This window comes from Triticum aestivum, chromosome 1D (assembly GCF_018294505.1).
Source record: "Triticum aestivum cultivar Chinese Spring chromosome 1D, IWGSC CS RefSeq v2.1, whole genome shotgun sequence".
In the NCBI taxonomy this organism is placed as follows: Eukaryota; Viridiplantae; Streptophyta; class Magnoliopsida; order Poales; family Poaceae; genus Triticum; species Triticum aestivum.
In genome coordinates, this window is record NC_057796.1 from 78,711,353 (window position 1) to 78,727,050 (window position 15,698).

Sequence of the window (15,698 nt, forward strand, 5' to 3'; positions counted from 1 at the left end):
CTTCTCGACATCTTGATCCTTCACCTACCTCGCTTGTCAAATAACATTGTGTTTTCCCACACGCTTCAAGACAATCAATACCATGCCCCATCTTTCACTGGAGTTTGATGGCTTGCCCCTTATTAATTAGTTTAGCCTTTTCTTGGAACTGCATTTTCTCAACCTTATTCGTCATTTGATCATTTTCCCTTATTAATTTGTTTAGACTTCCTTAGAATTTATATCACATACATAGACCAGTGTGTCCCTCCTTTATCATTCATCTTCCTCCTCGGCTGAAAGTTCAAGTAGTGAATCATGAATACTTCATGAAAAGCATACTCATCAATATTTATGTATTAGGATAAGAAATACACCACATTTCTATGATGTACCTACATGTGATGATAGATCTCCATCAAGTTAAATATCACAAAGTATCAATGTAACCTAAAATCCATACCATGTGATGCAAGCCACTCAAAACGTGTTAGGTATGACACATGCTGGTTGAACATAAAGATAAGTAAAAATATAAGAGAGGTTTGTATTTATTACTTGCAGTTGGCTTAAATTTGAAGGAGCGAATCCGATGTTGATGTTTTTTCATGGTTTTCTTTCTTCTTGCGGGTTGGAGTGAACTATATGCATGTTTATAGTAACAACGTCCTTAACTTAATTATATACCCCTCCTTATAAAGTTTATTTCGAAGAGTGCTAGAAGTAATGATCGTCAACATGCCGAACATACATTATGTTTCTTCGAATGCCACCCTCAGGCCTATAATCCATCTTTCATGTGGATTATAGCAGTTCATCAATATCTTCACAATGATGTATTTATACTTTTGTTTCCTCTTATCAATATGCTTTCTGTCTAAAGTATATATTGGCGCATAGTGTCATCGTCAATGCCTCCACCATTTACTACCCAGATGTGCAGAGAACCAAAATTGATGATTGTAATATGATCACAATTATAGACCGTATGCATCATTGATAGGTGAGAAACCATGAGACAATCTCACTATTATCTCATAGTATTGCTCCAGCGTATCATTCCAAAAGTATGGTTTATTACTGTATCAACCACTCGAGATCTAATCGGATACTCTGTGAGTTTGCATATGAGTATATATTAAAGTCACTTCTCTTGTTTCTCTTAGAAAAGGAGAATCAAATCATGGCCTCTGCATCACTTATACACAAAATTATTTATTAATATTTTTTTTGAAACTGTCAAGGGGGGGGGAGACTCCCCACCTGAATATATTTCAAAAAATAGTGTTTCAGAGAAGACGAGAGGTGAAAAATCCCGCCACAATCCAGCGTGGATTTTCTGATCCGCCTTTTTAAGGCGGTGAGACCAAAGAGTGAGATCCGAGATGATAGCCCTAATTATATTACACGGTGAAGGGGACAATTCCTTAAAAGTTTTGCCGTTGCGAGCGTCCCGGATTTTCCATAAAATGAGTAGCAAAATGAAAGGCCAAATTGACTGAGGTAGGCCATGCTGAACCGGCGCATTCCATATGTTGGACATTGGAGAGTGGCAGGGCAACAGCCCAATGGCACCCCAAATGGATGCAACCGATGGGCATGTGAAGAAAAGGTGAGCACATTCTTCTGGCGCGGCGTTGCAACATGGCATGATGGAGAGTCGATGATGGTCTTGCGATGAATATTTGCCTGCGTGTTTAACCTGTCCATATAGAAGAGCCATCCAAACACTCGAACCCTACTAGGAACACGAGAGTCCCAGATGTGTGTAAGGGATGGATCCGATAGCTGCAAAGCAAGAGCAGCATAAGCGCCCTTTGTGGAGAAGGCGGCGCCATTAAGCAAGGACCCGTCGTCGGGTACTCCTGTAAGACACACTCCCTGCAACAAAGATCTCAAGGTAGCAAGTTCATTGGTAGCGGTTAAGGATAGTCAGCTACGCAAGGCCAGATCAATCCCATCCATCATTATTTTTTGAACAAGAGCATTAGGCTTAGTATGGTGTAAACAAGGCATGAAAGGCAATGGAGAGTGGTTCTGGCAGGAGCCAGCGATCAAGCCAGAAGGTGGAGGAACCATTGCCAATAATGACCTGGCAAATCTCTCTGAGTGTGTGTAAGTGTTTAAAAATAGCTTTGCCAAGGAAGGAGGCATTTCTACCTAGACCTATGTGGAGGGGGGAATGGTTTAAAATCCAATCCTTCCAAGGCAAAAGTGGGGAGTGGAGGAATTTGAAAGAAAATTTCAACATAAGGCAATTTTTTTGTGCTTGTATGTTTTGAACACCTTCGACCTCCTGCCAGCTTTGGCATGCACACCCGGTCCCATGCTACTAGACACTTAGCCCCCGAGAAGGAGTCATCATTATACCAGAAGAAAATCCATCAGCATTTGTCAATATCCTCGAGAACGCTTTTAGGCAGTGAGAAGCACATCATGAAATATGTGGGAAGACTATCTAGGACCGCAGACAATAGAATGAGGCGACCGCCCCGAGAGAGAAGGAGAGCACGCCAACCAGAAAGGTAGACACCACAGCGATCGATTACTGGTTGGAAAGCCGACGGTGGTAGTTTGTGCGGGGAGAGTGGTAGACCCGGGTATTTTTGTGGGAAAGAGGAGACTGAGGTCCCAAGAGTCGAGGCCATTTGTGCTGCTAGTTCTGGTTCAATATTGAGCGGGACGAAGGTTGTTTTGGAGAAGTTATTAGAGAGGCCAGTGGCCGCCGAGAAGTCATCTAGGATTTTTTTTGAGATTTTGGGTGGCCGAGGCGTCTACTTTTATAATGATCAAGGTGTCGTCGGCGTACTGGAGGACTGGGCAGGGAGATGGGGCGAGATAGGGTGCGGAATTAGGTTTTGGTTGGTGGCCTCAATGATCATACGTTGGAGGACATGATTATGAAAAGGAAAGGAGAGAGTGGGTCTCCTTGTCTTAGGCCGTTTTTGCACCGGATCCAGGGGCCAGGAACGCCGTTTAAAAGAATAGCCGTTTTTCCAGTACCCAGGAGCGTATCAATCCATTTAATCCATTTGGTCGAAAACCCCCTGGCTTCGAGAATAGCAAGAAGAGATGACCAGCAAACCGAGTCGAAGGCTTTGGAGAAGTCAAGCTTCACAATCATAGTAGGGGATTTTTGCCTGGCGCAAAACATGGAGGATATCCGCCGCATAGAGAAAATTCTCGAAGATAGTTCGGCCTGAGAGGAAGCCTGTTTGGTCGGGGTGAACAAGCAAGGGGATGACCGATTTAAGCCTATTAACCAGTAGTTTGGCAATAGCCTTAGCCGGGCAGTTTTGAAGTGAGATTGGTCTGAAAGCGTCTAGGGTGGGCGTATCCGAGGTTTTTGTGAGGAGGACAATGAGGGCCCTGTTCAGTCAGGAGATGCCCGCGGTGAGATTGAAGAAGCCGTGGAAGAGTTCCGTGACTTTGTTCTTGAGGATTGGCCAGAATTTGCGGTAGAAGCCGGGACCGAAGCCATCCGGACCTGGGCTAGCGTAGATATTCATATCAGCAAAAGCATCGTAGATTTCTTGACCTGAGAAAGGTGAATCTGGATGACTAAGTTGCGGGGTAAGGGTAGGGTAAAGGTCCCGAAGAGAGAAATTCCAGGTTGGGGTGAAGGGAGTGCCGAGGATGTTAGCATAAAAGGAGGTTAGAATCTGACTTTTAGCCTGGTGAGTTGTGAAGAGCTGGTTATTATGGGAAATGGAGTGGATCTTGTTGTGCCGACGGCGTTGGGAAGCTGAAGCATGGAAGTAGCGCGAGTTCTCATCACCATCAATGACTGTTTTAATTTTGGACCGGAGGCGCCAATAGATCATTTTTTCCCGGACCGTACGGTGAAGTACTTTAATAACTACTTTACGGAGGGCAAGTTCATGGACGGAGAGGAAGCGGCCCTCTTCGATGGTGTCGAGAAGATCAATAACAATTTTGCAGTTTGGCTCTCGTGCGTTGAGCGGGATAGTTTGTTTACGCCAAATTTTTTAGAGCGAAACGACATTTTTTAAGGGCGCAAACGAGGGAGAGAGGGCCATTTGTACGTTGGGGGGCCGAGGCCCAAGCCGAAGCAATGACCGGCCTACAAGCGGGGTTTTGAGCCCTGCCAAGTTCGAACCGAAAAAGCGTGGGGCGCTGAATTGAGGTGTTTAAGGAGATGATTAGGGGGACGTGGTCTGAGATAAAACGGGTTAAGCTTGAAACAGAGGAGTCATGGAAAATTTGATGCCATGCATCATTCACGAAAACCCGATCGAGATGTTCGAGGGTAGGCTTGTCTCGCTTATTTATTAATATTATCTAACAATGCCATGTAAAGCCAACATTGATGCCGAATGAGTTGCTTAAAGAAAATATCCGCTTCACGACATCATCACACACACGTGGATGTTGACGGATCCAACCAAAGGTTGCACTTGGGATTTCGCCAACACCTTCAACAAGAGCACGACGCACCCATGTCGACGTTGCGTGCTCAAGACGAAGATACGGGTTCACAGGTTTTCACCTTGGATGCACACACTTGTTGTTGAAACCATAGTTGCCAACAACCGCTATACTAGTTGGCGATGACTCACTAGTCCCACTGTCGTGAGATCTCGGATACCACCCACGCCGCTAGAGAAAACATTGGAAGTAGGTAGATGGCTTTGTCGTCTCTGCTTTCGGACATTGCCGCACTGCCTTCAATCTTTGTCAATGACGAAGATCGGGATGCTGGATGTAGAGTTACGGCCAAATCGGACCGCCGAGCGGCCACCTTGCATATCCGCCGATCACATTCCGAAGCCGCCGTCCAAACACGCACCACCACAGGTCAGGCTCCTAGGCGGGGGGGCGACAATAAGTGAGGTTGAAGATGGACCGCAAATAAGGCTATCACCCGCTGTAGCCCCTCCGACCCTAACGCACACACGCCAAATCTAGCCACCATCTTGCCACAATGCCACCGCGTCTCCAACCGCTTCCACCCCACCACTCTTGCTATGACCGTGGCCGCATCGTCCTGGGTGCCGCCGCCGTAACCGTGCCACTCGCCGCCGCCACAAGCAAATCACATTCCCATGTGACATTTACATGATGCTGACTTGAGAGTTCTGGTTTGCATCCCTACAACTAGCTGACTAGCCATGCTCCATCGAGTTGACGATGATCTCCGCCGCACCGTCGCGGCCAGCCCCCGCGAGCGTGGCCGTGGCACTCCCCCCTCCACCAGCCTGCTCACCTCTCAGGATGTCTCTCTCTGTGTTTCCCTACACGTTCCAATCCAAAAGGAGAAACCTTTGTGAACTGTACCTATCCGAAAAGGTAACCAGTTATAAAGTCAGCCAGCCGGGCCGGTGGCGCCCACAGCCCACCCGGCGGCGGCCGTGCCTACCATTCACCCCTCGCCCCTCCTTCCGTTGTGTCCTTCCTTCCCCACCTCTGAGCTGTAGATGATGACGAAGGCCCCCATTGACTCCCCCAGCGCCCGCACCCGCGCACCATTTACCCCCGCCCACCGACACCCCGGCCCCACCGTATTAACCCTCTCCCACCGCCACCCCAGCCCCACCGTATTACCGCACACCCCGCTGTCGCCTCTCTCCGCGTCCAGTGCGAACTGCAGTAGTACTACTCTTCTTCCCCCCACAGCCGTTTCTCTTTCTCTCCTCACTCCCCACCCCCTCGGATCCCAAGCTGCGGGCTGCGTCTGCGTCGGCGCCGTGGCGGCTGCAGCCTAGGGTTTAGCGCGGGGAGAGGGGAAGCTAGGGTTTGGGTCCGACGAGTTGGGGCGGCGATGGGGACGGCGGGGAAGGGCGCGTGGGTCGTGCCGGCGCCGGCGTACAAGGAGGTGGAGGGGTGGGAGGGGTCGGGGGACGACTCGCCGGGCTACAGGTGCGGCCACTCGCTCACCGTCATCGCCCCCACCAAGGGCCACGGCCCGCGCCTCATCCTCTTCGGCGGCGCCACGGCGATCGAGGCCGGCGCGACCTCCGGCCTCCCCGGCATCAGTTCGGTGCCCCTCGTCTCTCTCCTCTCACGCGCGCTGTGCTCGAGTTGAAAATTCTCCTTCTGTTGTGCTCTAATGGTGGGTTTTTGGTCTTGGACTGAAGGGCTCGCGGGGGTGACCAACACGGTGCACTCGTACGACGTGGACAAGCGGAGGTGGACGAGGTGAGGCCGCTGCTCGACCCAGATCTTTTGCTATGTTGCTTCGTCGGACAGCATAATTATAGCTCAATTTTGAGTCATATTCTGTTGCGGAGGCTGAATGTATAGATTGTGTCCGATTACTGGTTATACCTGTGTCTGGTTGTGTCAAATGTGGTGAACTCTGTATCTTATGTTCAAGTTCACTAGCAGTTGTGTACAATTATATGCTTTCCATACATCATTTACTTTGCTTGGTGTTATTCGGTAGGCAAGCCGAATGGACTCGTAACTGTATATTCGTTAGCCAATCCGAATGGACTTGTAACGCTAGATTCGAATGGACTCGTAACGCTTGACTTCTAACGGTATATTCGTTAGATTAAGTTCTACGTGCCTGCAGGTTACATCCAGCTGGAGAGCCTCCATTTGGCTTCATTACAAGGCATAATTCTAGGTCAATTTTAAGTCATTTCTTGTTGGGGAGGCTAAATGTGTAGATTGTGTCCAATTATGGGTTGTACTTGTGTCTTGTTTGGTTAAATGTGGTCAACTCTGTATCTTATGTTTGAGTTCACTAGCAATTGTGCACAATTATATGCTTTCCATACATCAGTTACTTAGCTGGGCGTTATTTGTTTGGCAAGCCAAATGGACTCGTAACGGTATATTCGTTACGCAAGCCGAATGGACTTGTAATGGTATATTTATTACGCAAGCCAATGTACTCCTAATGGTAGATTCGTTAGGCAAGTCGAATGGACTCACAACGCTAGATTCGTTTTTCGTAACGCTAGATTCGCATGGACTCGTAACGGTATATTCATTAAATTAAATTCTACATGCCTGCAGGTTACATCCAGCTGGAGATCCTCCTTCTCCAAGGGCTGCACATTCTGCTGCTGCTGTGGGCACCATGGTTGTTTTCCAGGTATGAGGAACTTTGTATTATTTGGTGCCATCCAACTTAGTTCAGTGGTGAGTGGTGCAATGTCTGTGCAGGGTGGGATTGGACCAGCGGGGCATTCAACAGACGATCTCTATGTGCTTGATCTGACAAACGACAAGTTCAAATGGCACCGGTGAACACAAAGATACTTTTTTTGTTTCTTTGTCAGTTTGCTCGCCTTTTTGGAGTTGATCTGTGGATGGGGATGTGATGTTTCCATTTCTGCCATCCGATGCAGGGTTGTTGTTCAGGGGGCTGGTCCTGGTCCTCGCTATGGTCATTGCATGGATTTGGTAGCGCAGCGTTACCTTGTGTCAGTCTCGGGAAATGATGGTTAGCTCTTAGCTGCAAAATTTACTGTATTGTATATCTGCGATAATTACTTTGACAATTTGTTTTCTTACTATTTCATGGAACAGCATTTTATTTTGGCTAGCAGCATCCACATGAACTTGTCAAATGACTTATTTTTTTGGTACAGGCAAGCGGGTCTTATCAGATGCTTGGGCTTTGGACACAGCTCAGAAACCATATAAGTGGCAGAAACTTAACCCTGATGGTGATAGACCTTCAGCAAGGATGTAAGTGGATCCATGCTCTCCAGAGAGGTGGAGAATCAAGTCACTAATCATCGAGGCATACTTGCATATGTTATTTTATGCGTTCTAAATGTCTGTGGGCCTTTTGCCATCTAATCTGATGTCAGTTGATAGTTGACTGTGCCACTATCACAGGGTTGTTATGGCCTGAGTCTAAGGATCTTAGGTTGTAGGTGTGTTGGACAGGGAGGTGAGGTTGATAATCTTGCCAATGACTAGGTGCCATGGTGGCACGCTGTCTGCCAGCTAAAGAGAAGGCTAGAGGAGATAATGGAACTTCTTGTTTCTTCTTGATCTAAAAAAGCAAACGTAGCCTTCTATTTATAGAGGTGCCTAACAACCCATCTCTAGTTTATAGGAACTCCTGAATTCCTTATATACGATAAAATAACTGACCAAACTAAGGGATATCCTTCTATTTAAAACTCATCCTGCTAATTTTGGAAACAATTATCATAATGAAGTATCTGGAAGAGTTGGTCTCCAAGCCTAGGCACCGCGGCTGCTGTGGAGACACGGTGACTAGAAGTGAACATGTTCCCGCATAACAATTATTGTAACTCACAGCATCCCGGCTTTAAATATCACTCCATTTTGGAAATATTTGAATTTCTGTTGGGCTTCTTTCATAACTGATTGGACGAGCCCCTCAATAGGAAGAAATAAAAACTGCATATGTAAGCCGGTGTTTCACGTAAATTCTGGTACTCTCATCTTACGGGCTTATTAGGGTTTTCCTGTATAGTAAAATAACAATGCTGCCTTCTGCCCATAACACAACGGTAATTATCTCCCTCTAAACAAATGTTATGCTAATTATTGAGAAAAGCTACTGTTGCACCACATAAATAGGGCATACGCAGAATGTAGTACCTTTACTGCAAGCTTTACATGTGAAAATAAACTGTCACTTCAAATCTCCTAGGCACTAGACTTTATTGCAATTCAACCATTTGTATAAATATGCAATTGTCTTACTTTCAGTTTGTTTTAAATGACTATAGGTATGGCACTGCCAGTGCACGCTCCGATGGCATGCTTTTACTTTGTGGTGGAAGGGATGCTTCTGGGACGGTACAATCTTCTGCCCTTGTTACTGTTTGATAGTCTTCCTGGGCCCTGTTTGTTTGTTGTTATGTTATCTGTCAATGTTTAGCTCTGACATACTAATGTGGAACATCATATGTATATATTTTAATAAGAAGATCACCGGTAAAGCATGATATAATACCTATACATAATTTTAAAATATGCCCTTTCATTACTTTGCAAATTTATATCCAGGAAGGCCTACATATTTACAACTTATGCAGCTGTGAAATCACTTCATAATACTCCCTCCAGACTTCAGCCTCTGAAAATAACATTTTGGACATCGACACGGTCCGTTATTTGCTATAATATGTTTGTTATACCTAATGAAATTATGGTTTATAATGTACTTTTCAGGATAAATCACAATCAGCACATATGATCACCAAGAGTCCAATGAAAATATTTTAAATTACATATATAGTCAAGCCTCTACAGTTTAATAACGCCCATGGTCAAAATATCAAACTTCCAAACACTGGAGGGAGTAATCTCTTTTGAATGTTAGATGTAGAATCATTTGTAAGGTAAAATTAGTTTAGTAATGTCACAAAAAGGTAATAAAAGACTAAAAGTAGAGAAATATCATGGTAAATGAGTTACTGCTAAGTGACATCGGTCAATGATTGTTATGCAAAATGACAATCATGTGGGTATACCATGTTGTGGGCTTGGAAATGCTATAGCCATATAGTGTGTTCTGCAGCACGACACTGTAACATGCACTGTTTTATCATTCTTAATTTTGATTTGTTTGAACTTGGGACCATTGGATGTTGGTCTAACTGGAGGTTCTAATATGTTCTTATTTATGCTGTTAATTTGTTGTATATTGAGATTCATTTGATGATAATTGTAATGCATTTACAGCCGCTCTCTGATGCTTATGGACTACTTATGCATACAAATGGTCAGTGGGAGTGGACTCTGGCTCCCGGGATATCTCCATCTCCAAGATATCAGCATGCAGCTGTAAGTTAGATAGAAGTGTGACAGCTGAATGTGTTGTGATGTTCATGAAGAATAATTGTTCAGATTGCGTAGATAGTCGATGTCTCAATTGCCTGTTTCTTGAAAATGTTGCCATATTAATTTGATTTGTGCGTTTGTGTTCAAATATTAGCTTCCCTTGCTTCTCCTGACAGTCTTAAGTTTTTAGGTCTTTGTTGGCGCTCGGCTGCATGTTACTGGAGGTGTCCTTAGAGGAGGGAGAGCTATTGAAGGGGAGGGTGCAATTGCAGGTTAGTGCACACTCTTAAACCTTCCATTACATTCAAATACATATGTTTACTCTCCTAGACTCACTGGACGAACACTTTCTGAAGTTCTGGACACTGCTGCTGGAGTTTGGTTGGATAGAAATGGCATTGTGACCTCTCGCACTCTAAAATCTTCCAATGAACATGATGCTTCTTCGGATCTACTTCGTCGTTGCCGCCATGCAGCTGCTTCTGTTGGTTCTCAGATATACATTTATGGTGGACTGAGGGGAGGTAAGTAATAGGAATATCAGTTTGGTGCTTCTTGCCACTTTTTGTATTGTTTCATCTGAAAATCGAGGAAACTATTTCCAATGACAGCATGTCATTGTTGTTTTTCTTTTGAGGAAACACATGATGATTGTTATTCTTTTGAGGAAGCACATGATCATTGTTATTTTCCTTTTGAGGAAACACATGATCATTGTCATCGGAGCTGTATTTCCATTTTGCTGTCACTAGATGGCATTATCATCACATTAATGTTTATTTCTCAGTGGAGTGGATTTTGGCACGATATGTTTTGTGTAGACAGTCTATCCATACGCAGTCAGATGATCATACTCATAATATCAGGTAATTACAGTAGTTGCAACGTTTTACCTGAACTACTGCAGCATGATTGTACGAAGATCGCAGTATTAGGCGATGACAGGATCTCCTATCTTATGCATAACAAGTTCATGAGAACTTAAAATGGTTGAGCAGAGATAAGCACATGTCTTGGTCCTTAATTATATTGGTTTGTATTGTTACCTTTGACTCCGGGATTGAATTATTTTGGTTGCATCTTTGCATGATGAAAGATATATCACCAAATTTGTGAAGCTGAAATCTTATACATGTTTTTTTCGTCTGAACAGATATCCTCCTCGATGATTTTCTTATTGCTGAGAATGCACCCTTCCAATCAGAAACTGATAGGGTCCCAAGGTCAGAAAATCAAAATAGAAACCATAATTTTAATTCTGACTCTCGGCCCTTCGAGCAATATACAAATAACAGTCATGAGACAGCTCCTGGTTTCAGGTTTCATACTCATCTTCTGTAGAGTTTGTAATCACTTGTGTATGGTGAAAGCTAAATATTTCTCCCATGAATTTCAGCACGGACAAGAAGTCAATTGACATGTTGACAGAGGCATCAGCCGCCGAAGCTGAAGCTGTTAGTGCTGTATGGCGAGCTGCAAAGGAAGCATCTCATGCATCTTCAGAAGACAGTCTTTCAGATGGAATAGGATCCGAGTCCCCTCTCAGTGAAACTTCACCAATGGCTGATGATTTAGATGATGGGGGCTCCATGGAACCAGATGTGAAGTTGCATTCTAGAGCAGTATGTATTTTGATGAAATTTCTTCCCATTTGTTTTCTTAATTGAATATGGACAAAAACATCCCTACAAAATTAATTGGGTTGAAAAGGAGTCCTTTATATACCATTTCACTTTAGAGGCATCCAACACAATTCTCAGATTGCTGTGAAGTATATGATTCTACATGCACAATTTTCCAAGAGAGTGTGGGTAATATAGTTGAATTTGCTTCAATTAGTGTAGCTATTTACCTCAACAGAAGTTTTTTTTTGCGGGGTTACCTCAACAGAAGTTAATTCAACCTACGGTGGTAACATACCCTCTGCCAATGTACTCCGCTAATTTTGTATGCTTCAATGTTTGTGGGGCTTTTGTAGGCTGTAGAAATGTCTTGAATGAGTTGCCTGTTTTACTTAAAGATTCATCTGTGTGTGTTTTGGGTGTGAATGTAGCTACTTCATTTATGTTGTTTGTCTTGCCAATTTCTGAATTGTTGATCTTCCACCTTGAAGGTTGTAGTTGCTAAAGAAGCAGTAGGAGATTTAGGATGTTTGGTCCGACAGCTTTCACTTGATCAGTTTGAGAATGAAAGCAGAAGAATGCATCCCGCGAACAATGATCAATCATATTCATCGAAGAAAGCATTAAATAGACAAAGGTCTCCACAAGGTTTGCATAAGAAGGTAAGGTCCCATCTTTAAATCCTCTGAGTTTGTGGAAGGAGCTATTTTTCTTACAATTTTTTGTTGCAGGTCATTTCGCTCTTATTGAGGCCAAGGAATTGGAATGCTCCAGCTGATAGGACCTTTTTCCTGGACTCTTATGAAGTTGGCGAGCTATGCTATGCCGCTGAGCAGATTTTTATGCAGGAACCAACTGTCTTACAACTAAAAGCACCAGTTAAAGTATTTGGTGATCTGCATGGGCAGTTTGGGGACCTAATGCGCCTTTTCGATGAATATGGTTATCCGTCAACTGCTGGTGACATAACGTAAGTTGATCCTGAACCTTGTATGTACCTTTGAACAGCTGAAACTAGTGTCAAAGTTTTAAAACAATCTTTTCTCTGTACACTCAATCTTCATATTCCACTATAAATTTTGAAATTATGTTGTTTTCTTTATGTAATGTGTTATTGCGCTTGCTTTCATATTTTCAGATATATTGATTATCTCTTCTTGGGAGACTATGTCGACCGAGGTCAGCACAGCTTGGAAACAATAACATTACTTCTTGCTCTTAAAGTGAGTAGTGATTTCTAATACATGAAACATCTTTGCTGCTGTTAGAACACTGTTTCGTGTAAAAGATAGTTCTGAGCCATTGGAAACAAATTTTGCAGATAGAGTACCCTGAACATGTCCACTTGATTAGAGGAAATCATGAGGCTGCTGACATCAATGCTCTTTTCGGCTTCCGTCTTGAATGCATTGAGAGAATGGTAGTTACGATTGTGCTTCATATATCTTTGGGGATTGAAATACTTGACGCATTGGTTGACTTAATTCCTTTATGTAGGGTGAAAGTGATGGTATATGGGCTTGGACTAGATTCAACCAACTATTTAATTATCTCCCTCTGGCTGCTATGATAGAAAAGAAAATAATATGCATGCATGGTGGCATCGGGAGGTCAATAAACAGTGTGGAGCAAATTGAAAAAATTGAAAGGCCTATTACAATGGATGTCGGATCTATTGTCCTCATGGATCTTTTATGGTAATACTTGGTGACTATGCTATTTTCTTGTTATTATTTTTTACATCATTACATATCATAATTAATGAATACTTTCTACTTGTATAATTGCAGGTCTGATCCTACAGAAAATGATAGTGTAGAGGGTTTGAGGCCAAATGCACGAGGACCTGGCTTGGTAACATTTGGGGTATGATTGTGTGATGATTCAGTTGCTGTAGAAAAATATTGACCATTTTATCTTATTATTGTTTCTTCCTTTCCAGCAATTAGTCTTACCGTAAGCTTATTATGGACCATGTTGATTGAACTTATTTCCTGTCAACTTGCAGCCTGATCGAGTGGCAGAATTCTGTAAACGAAACAAATTGCAGTTGATCATAAGAGCTCATGAGTGTGTTATGGATGGATTTGAGCGTTTCGCCCATGGGCAGTTGATCACTTTATTTTCAGCCACTAATTATTGTGGTATGCATCCTCTCACTCATCTCATCACCTATGCAACATAATGTTCGATTGTTTGCTAAGATCGTGCATGCACCAGGCACTGCAAATAATGCTGGTGCCATACTTGTGGTGGGAAGGGGACTAGTTATTGTCCCTAAGTTAATTCATCCACTTCCACCACCTGTTAATTCTCCTGAGTCATCCCCTGAACGTGCCATGGATGCCACATGGATGCAGGTCAGAATGAGTATTTTTGTACTCTTTTAATTTCTTTAGTGAGCCGAAGCATCGATCAAATTGATCTTGGGATTATTTTTTTACCAACATCATGCTTTAAATGGATGGTGGCGTTTTGAATGATTATTTTCCATACCCATTCATCCCTGTTATGGAAGTCCATAAACCATCATGACTCATGTTGTTCTTGTCTTGTGGGATTAGGATAAGTTAACTCACAACGGTGGTGAAATTCTAATCATCTGCAGGAACTTAACATACAACGGCCACCTACACCAACTAGAGGACGGCCGCATTCTGCTGGTGACAGGAACTCTCTTGCTTACATATGATACATAGCCGACCCCCTCCATCTTCTTGACCCTGTATGTTTCTCGTCAGAAATTTCTTTGCCAGTTGCAAGGTACATACATTATACCTCGGGACAGCCAGCCAACAGAGCATCATGGACTCCCAATTTTTCGAGACATTGCCCGGTAGTTAAGTTGATAGTGACTCATCAGTGTTCAGTGCAGTCAGCCCCTCATTGGGAAGCTACATACATAACAGTTCTGAAGGGAAGAATGGAATGTTGTCAGATAATTGTCGGAGAGCGGGAGTCTGTGTGTATCGTTGTCGCGGTTTACCTGTAACTGTAGTGTTGTACATGGTTAGATCAGCCTTCATCCAGAGCAAGAAGGCTTGTAATGTGTTCCGTATACCGTGTTCGTTACCATTTAGGACGCTGCTTGCACAGCGCAGCTATACAAGTTTTACCGAGTTAGATTGGCTGGAGGAAAATTACCTCCTCGTGATGTTGTAACTGAAGTGTGTTGTTGTTGATTAAATTTGTTATAGGAATGTTTACAATAAATTTAGTTTATTTGAGTAACCTCAAGAAAGTGGTTGGTTTAAGTTTTATCCTGTTTGGAACGTAGGAGGAATATAGGATACCTTCATTTTTCTTTTCTTCAAGTAGGTAGGAGCTCTGCCAATTTATTACGAGTTTGCCACCTGTGTTTTACCTGTCTTCTTTTAAAAACTTTTTAATCAAAAAGGAACTTTTTTGTGGCTATGTTTCACAACAGATTTTAAAACAAGTTCAACGCAATTCACCCCGAGCCCTGGTCCGTTGAGTTAGGCAGCGAATATGATCTCAGAACTGTCCTATCTGAATGGATGTTTCAAGTTGCGACTTGAAGTTCCACTCACTCTGGGGCTTGACTAAATCGTCAGGCACAATACGGGTGGATAACCACAGTTAGGTCGTTCTCTCAGAATACCGACGACGCAGTACACTGCAGCAGGTAGGCATTTTCATCTTCTTCCAACCCACTGAAATACAGAAAGCACCTGGGATTCATTATTTCTCCAAAGCTTTGGGAGGCAGTCATAGGAATGACAGAATAAAAAGAATAATTTTTAAAAAATTGAGAAGGTCATCAGAAAAAAATTCCAAAAAAGGACTCCGCTAGAAGGAGTGCTCGAACCTCCGACCTTGTGGTTAACAGCCACACGCTCTAGCCAACTGAGCTATTCCAGCTGTGTTGGCTAGAAGCGTAAAGCACATTATTTGATATGTGGATAAAGTCCAATGTAAGAAATAAAATAGCACGCTATATGAAGTCCAAGCATGACCTATGATCTCACTTTGAGTGGTCACGGTTTACATATAGAATGTGTAGATTATATAGTTTTGATAAAAATATAAAAACCTGTGGAAAGTACAATATAATTTGATCTAAACATCATCGCAATTCTACTAAATATTCTTAAAATTACATTAAGTTGTTACACAATTAGAGTTAACTACACATCATAAATTATTTTGCATATTTACACATGCCCCACCTCCATCCCTAGATCCACTCTGCCAACTGTTGTTCCATACTCCCTCCGTCCATGAATAAGTGTACATCTAGTTTTTGTTCTAAATTAAAGTTTTAAAATTTTGACCAATTATATAGAAAAGAGTAGCAACATATATGACATCAAATTGGTATGTTATGAAAGT

At 43.1% G+C, this 15,698-nt stretch overlaps 1 protein-coding gene and 1 non-coding gene across 3 annotated transcripts; one reads left to right on the forward strand and one right to left on the reverse strand.

Moving 5' to 3' along the window:
• Positions 1-5,588: 5,588 nt before the first annotated feature.
• On the forward strand, positions 5,589-14,605 carry LOC123180414 (serine/threonine-protein phosphatase BSL1 homolog). 2 transcript variants are annotated; one of them, XM_044592464.1, is made up of 21 exons: positions 5,589-5,975; positions 6,078-6,138; positions 6,967-7,045; positions 7,117-7,196; positions 7,302-7,396; positions 7,545-7,644; positions 8,667-8,736; positions 9,625-9,726; positions 9,914-9,995; positions 10,080-10,247; positions 10,877-10,946; positions 11,120-11,345; positions 11,837-12,007; positions 12,077-12,315; positions 12,484-12,568; positions 12,667-12,765; positions 12,843-13,042; positions 13,136-13,211; positions 13,354-13,489; positions 13,566-13,705; positions 13,954-14,605. In XM_044592464.1, exons 1-21 carry the CDS (start codon positions 5,762-5,764, stop codon positions 14,035-14,037), a joined length of 2,577 nt encoding a protein of 858 aa, XP_044448399.1. In that variant the 5' UTR covers positions 5,589-5,761; the 3' UTR covers positions 14,038-14,605. The 2 variants fall into 2 exon arrangements, with proteins under 2 accessions (XP_044448399.1, XP_044448398.1); XM_044592463.1 differs by having other exon boundaries at positions 5,590-5,975; positions 10,877-11,042.
• A 548-nt stretch (positions 14,606-15,153) lies between these two features.
• On the reverse strand, positions 15,154-15,227 carry TRNAN-GUU (transfer RNA asparagine (anticodon GUU)). The gene has a single exon. It is a non-coding gene; the product is annotated as a tRNA-Asn (tRNA).
• Positions 15,228-15,698: the final 471 nt, after the last annotated feature.